At 42.6% G+C, this 4243-nt stretch overlaps 1 protein-coding gene across 1 annotated transcript in view; it reads left to right on the forward strand.

The window, feature by feature from the left end:
• The window catches only part of CCDC38 (coiled-coil domain containing 38), a 51198-nt gene that overhangs the window by 1313 nt on the left and 45642 nt on the right, over positions 1–4243 (forward strand). Inside the window, exon 2 of the mRNA XM_005882376.2 lies at positions 2445–2498. Within this exon, the coding sequence (XP_005882438.1) occupies positions 2459–2498 (40 nt within the window). The 5' untranslated portion in view covers positions 2445–2458. The remainder of the gene's footprint in view (positions 1–2444; positions 2499–4243) is intronic.

The raw sequence follows: 4243 nt of genomic DNA on the forward strand, positions 1-4243 counted from the left end.
TCATCGATGTTTCTAACTCTCTATCCCTTTCCCTTTCTCTCCGTAAAAATCAATAAAATATATATTTTTTTAAAAAAAGAATCAAAGGCAGGATTCAAAGCTGACCCCAAAGGCCAGGTTCTTTCCACAGATGCTGCTCCTGTTATGATACCTATTAAAGGACCTGACTCAGTGACCACATATAATTGCATAATGTTAGAGGAATACAAAAATTTTAAAAAATCAACCTGCATGGTACTTGCATGAAAGAACAGTGTATTTTACATTTAGGTTCCTTAGATGTCTAATAAATATCTCAGATTTAGCAAGTTCCAAACTGAAGCTTTGATCCTGCCAACTGTTCCTTTCCCCACAGCCTTCTCTGTCTCTATTGGTGGCAACTCCATCCTTTCTTTCCTGGGCTCTTTATCTCATACCTCACATCCAAACCATCAGCCAATTCTGTAGGTCTAATTTCCAGATTTATCTAGAATCTGACCACCTCTCACCACTTCCACTACTATCCTGAGACCCCATTATCTCTTGCCTTCCCTACTGGACTCCCATCTCCTTCTATATAGTCTTTTCTCAGCTCAGCAGTCAGAGTGATTCATTTTACGATTCTCATTTCCCTGAATAAATGCCCCTCAGGGCCCTTGTAATCTCTCTCACCTCATCTATCCCCTTCATTCACTGTGCTTCTGTGGCACTAGTGTCCTTGCTATTTCTCAAACACAGCGGGTACCGCCCCTCCTTAGCATGCTTTCTCCTTGGCACCTGATGCTGTCCACGGGGCGGGGCATATGTTAACTCACCTAACAGTCCCAGCAGGAACTGAAGTGTGAGGATTAAGGAGCAGAATGAGTGTCCATGCTTTTAGCCACTAGCCCAGGGGTGGGCAAACTTTTTGACTCGAGGGCCACAATGGGTTCTTAAACTGGACCGGAGGGCCGGAACAAAAGCATGGATGGAGTGTTTGTGTGAACTAATATAAATTCAAAGTAAACATCATTACATAAAAGGGTACGGTCTTTTTTTTTTTTAGTTTTATTCATTTCAAACGGGCCGGATCTGGCCCGCGGGCCGTAGTTTGCCCACGGCTGCACTAGCCTATGCCATGTCTAAAAGTGATGGTTTGCAACCACACAGCAGCACTTTAAATCCCTGATTGTTCTAAGCTCTTTATCTTCTTCAGCTGACGGAAGGTGGACTTGAATATGTATTTTAGATGTGAATTTTCAGTCATGTGCTATGGAGTTCAACATTTTCCCTCTCCTTTGATACTGAGCCATTGTGTAGTCACCATGCTATTTTTATTTTGCACAACAAAGACACTCACCAGCTTTGACTTTTTTTTTTTTTTTTTACTGGTTGGTACATCATATTGGTTTAGTTCAGAGCACTTTATAATCCCTTCCTGGGAATAGCTGATTCTCTTCTTCTCTCATATATTCTTCGCCAATCAGTTCATTAATCAGTAGGGGGGTTAACACATATAGAAGTACAGAAATATAACAACTTTTAGAGACTATTCATCCTATTTACATGTTCTATGAATTACTGGAGAGGTGGAATTAGAACAGATACCTGCTATTAACAGTTGGCAAAGAGGAACGGGAACATCCACTTTTTCTCTGAGTGAAGAAGTGTCAGAACCCATGATAAGGTGCTTATTGCAGATAGACTTAATGAATAAATGGAACAGGAGTGAGGATGGGGAGGAGAGTGAATTCAGATGGACGGAAGGATTGAAGGAGCAAAAGTAGGACAAGAAAAAGGTGAGCAGAATCTTAGGAGTGGAGATAAGTGCAAAGTAGAAATTTAAGAAAATCTCCTACAAGACTCAACCCAACAGATTGTCAATCAATTTTTCTCACCAACCCTTTTTTCTCACATCGATATTTCCCTCTCTCTTCCACTCTTTCTAAAAATCAATGAAAAAATATCCTTGGGTGAGGGTTAAAAAGAATAAATAAATAGCATTGCAATAAACATTATTGTACATACTTTTTGCCCACTGATCTGATTATTTTCTTGCGGTAAGTTCCTAGAAGTAGAATTGCTGGGTCAAAGACTTTGTGTATGCACTGCTTTTAAAAGCAATAAAGCCTATGCCCTGGCCAATGTTGCTAAGTGGTTAGAGCGTTGGCCCACACACTGAAGGGTCTCAAGTTTGATTTCTGGTCAAGGGCACATACCTGGGTTGTAGGTTTGGTGTTTGTGTAGGAAGCAACCAATCCATGTGTCTCTCTCACATTGATGTTTCTCTCCCTCTCCCCCTCCCTCTCTTCCACTCTCTGAAAATCAATGGAAAAAAAATCCTCGGGGGAGGATTAAGCAGAAAATAAATAAATAAATAAATAAATAAATAAGATAAAGCCTATTTGGGAGTTACTGGCAGTTGAATTTAGTGACTTTATGCAAAGTTTATAGAATTTTTAAATGTATTTTCTTTTCTTGGACAGGGCCAGGAGACAAAATGTCATCATACCTTTGGCCGATATCACTGATTTCTGAAGGTGAGGAGAAAATCAGTCCATGAGTTCTTGCTTTGTGCCTAGTACGGTTAGTCTCCATAGCGGGCTGGGAGAGTAAGAAAAGGAGCGTGCTACCCAGTAATCGTCAGACATGGTCTCTACGCAAAGAACTTATTAAACTACCTGCTAAGAAAGTTCTCTTCTACTTCTCAATTCTCAAACCACATTAAACTGCTGCATTTAGCAAGATCGCCAGTCTTTCATGACATAAAACCATTAATTTAATTATTTGTTACTAGAGGCCCGGTGCACGAATTCAGGGTGGCCTGTGGGGATCGGGGCCCAGCTCGTGCCCCTAGCCTTGCAGCCTTGCAGCCCCATATCCCTGCCTGGCACCCCACCTTGGCCTGGCAGAGCTCGCTCACCTGCTCCACCATCCCACCCTCGTCCGGGCCCATTGGGGCTGGCAGTGCCTCCACTGCCACTTGCTGCCAGTGCCGCATCACCAATGCCAGCCATGTTCCACACCACCCCCTGTTGGTCAGCGCATGTCATAGTGAGTGGTCGAACTCCCGGTCAAACAACCACCTGAGGGGACAATTTGCATATTAGGCTTTTATTATATAGGATGATAAATGAAATGCATAGCTATGCTTTATGAAAATCTGTCCTTTCCTTCCCCAACCTTTCCCTTCTTACCCTTCCACTTCTTTACAAGTATTCAAGGAATTAGTATTTATCAGTATATAATAATAACTTTTTTTCACTTATAAATTTGTCAAAGATTTTTTTTTTTTTGTCAAAGATTTTAAAATTGGGTAGCACCAAGTTTGTTGTGGGTAACAGGCCCCCTATAGGAATTCTCTTTGAAGGAAATTTGGCCCGATCTGTATTTAGAATGCAAAGATTTGGCTGCAAATGACAGAAAATATGAGAAACAACAGGGTTTAAACATGATGGAAGTTTATTTCTCTCTTAGGTAGCAAAGTCTGGACCTAAGCATCCCAGGGTCCATGTTGCTCTCATCAGGGCTGGGCATCTTCAAGCTGTCGCTGGCCTGTATCCTTGATCCTGGGTGGTTGCTTCTGTGCCAGTGATCACACACACCCATATTCCCGCCAGCCAGGAGGAGAAAAGGGGAGGGGAGGAGCATGTCCCTCCCTTTTAGGACACTTCCTAGAAGTTGCACTCACCACTTCTCCTGACATCCCCTTGCCCAGAACTTGGTCTGATATGGCTATATCCAGCCCCAAGGGAGACTGAAAAATATAGTCTCTACTCTGGGTGCCCATATGCCAAGTTAGAATTATGGGCTCTATTCCTATAGAATAGACCACCAAATTATTATTTTTAAAATATATTTTTTATCGATTTCAGAGAAGAAGGAAGAGGAAGAGAGAGATAGAAACATCAATGATGAGAGAGAATCATTGATTGGCTGCCTCCTATATGTCTCCTCTGGGGATGGAGCCCACAACCTGGGCATGTGCCCTGACTGGGAATTGAACTGTAACCTTCTGGTTCATAGGTCAGTGCTCAACCACTGAGCCACAGTGGTCAGGCCCACCAAATTATTTGAAAAGAATTTCAATAGAGTGTTGGAAAATTTCCTGAGGTATATTGGAACCGATCTCCCAAGGAGGACAGGCTAAGATTAAAAATAGAGGCTAATGCCCTAACTGGTTTGGCTCAGTGGATAGAGCATCGGCCTGCGGACTCAAGGGTCCCAGGTTCGATTCCAGTCAAGGGCATGTACCTTGGTTTCGGGCACATCCCCAGTAGGGGGC

Source organism: Myotis brandtii, unplaced genomic scaffold (assembly GCF_000412655.1).
Source record: "Myotis brandtii unplaced genomic scaffold, ASM41265v1 scaffold708, whole genome shotgun sequence".
NCBI classification, from domain to species: domain Eukaryota; kingdom Metazoa; phylum Chordata; class Mammalia; order Chiroptera; family Vespertilionidae; genus Myotis; species Myotis brandtii.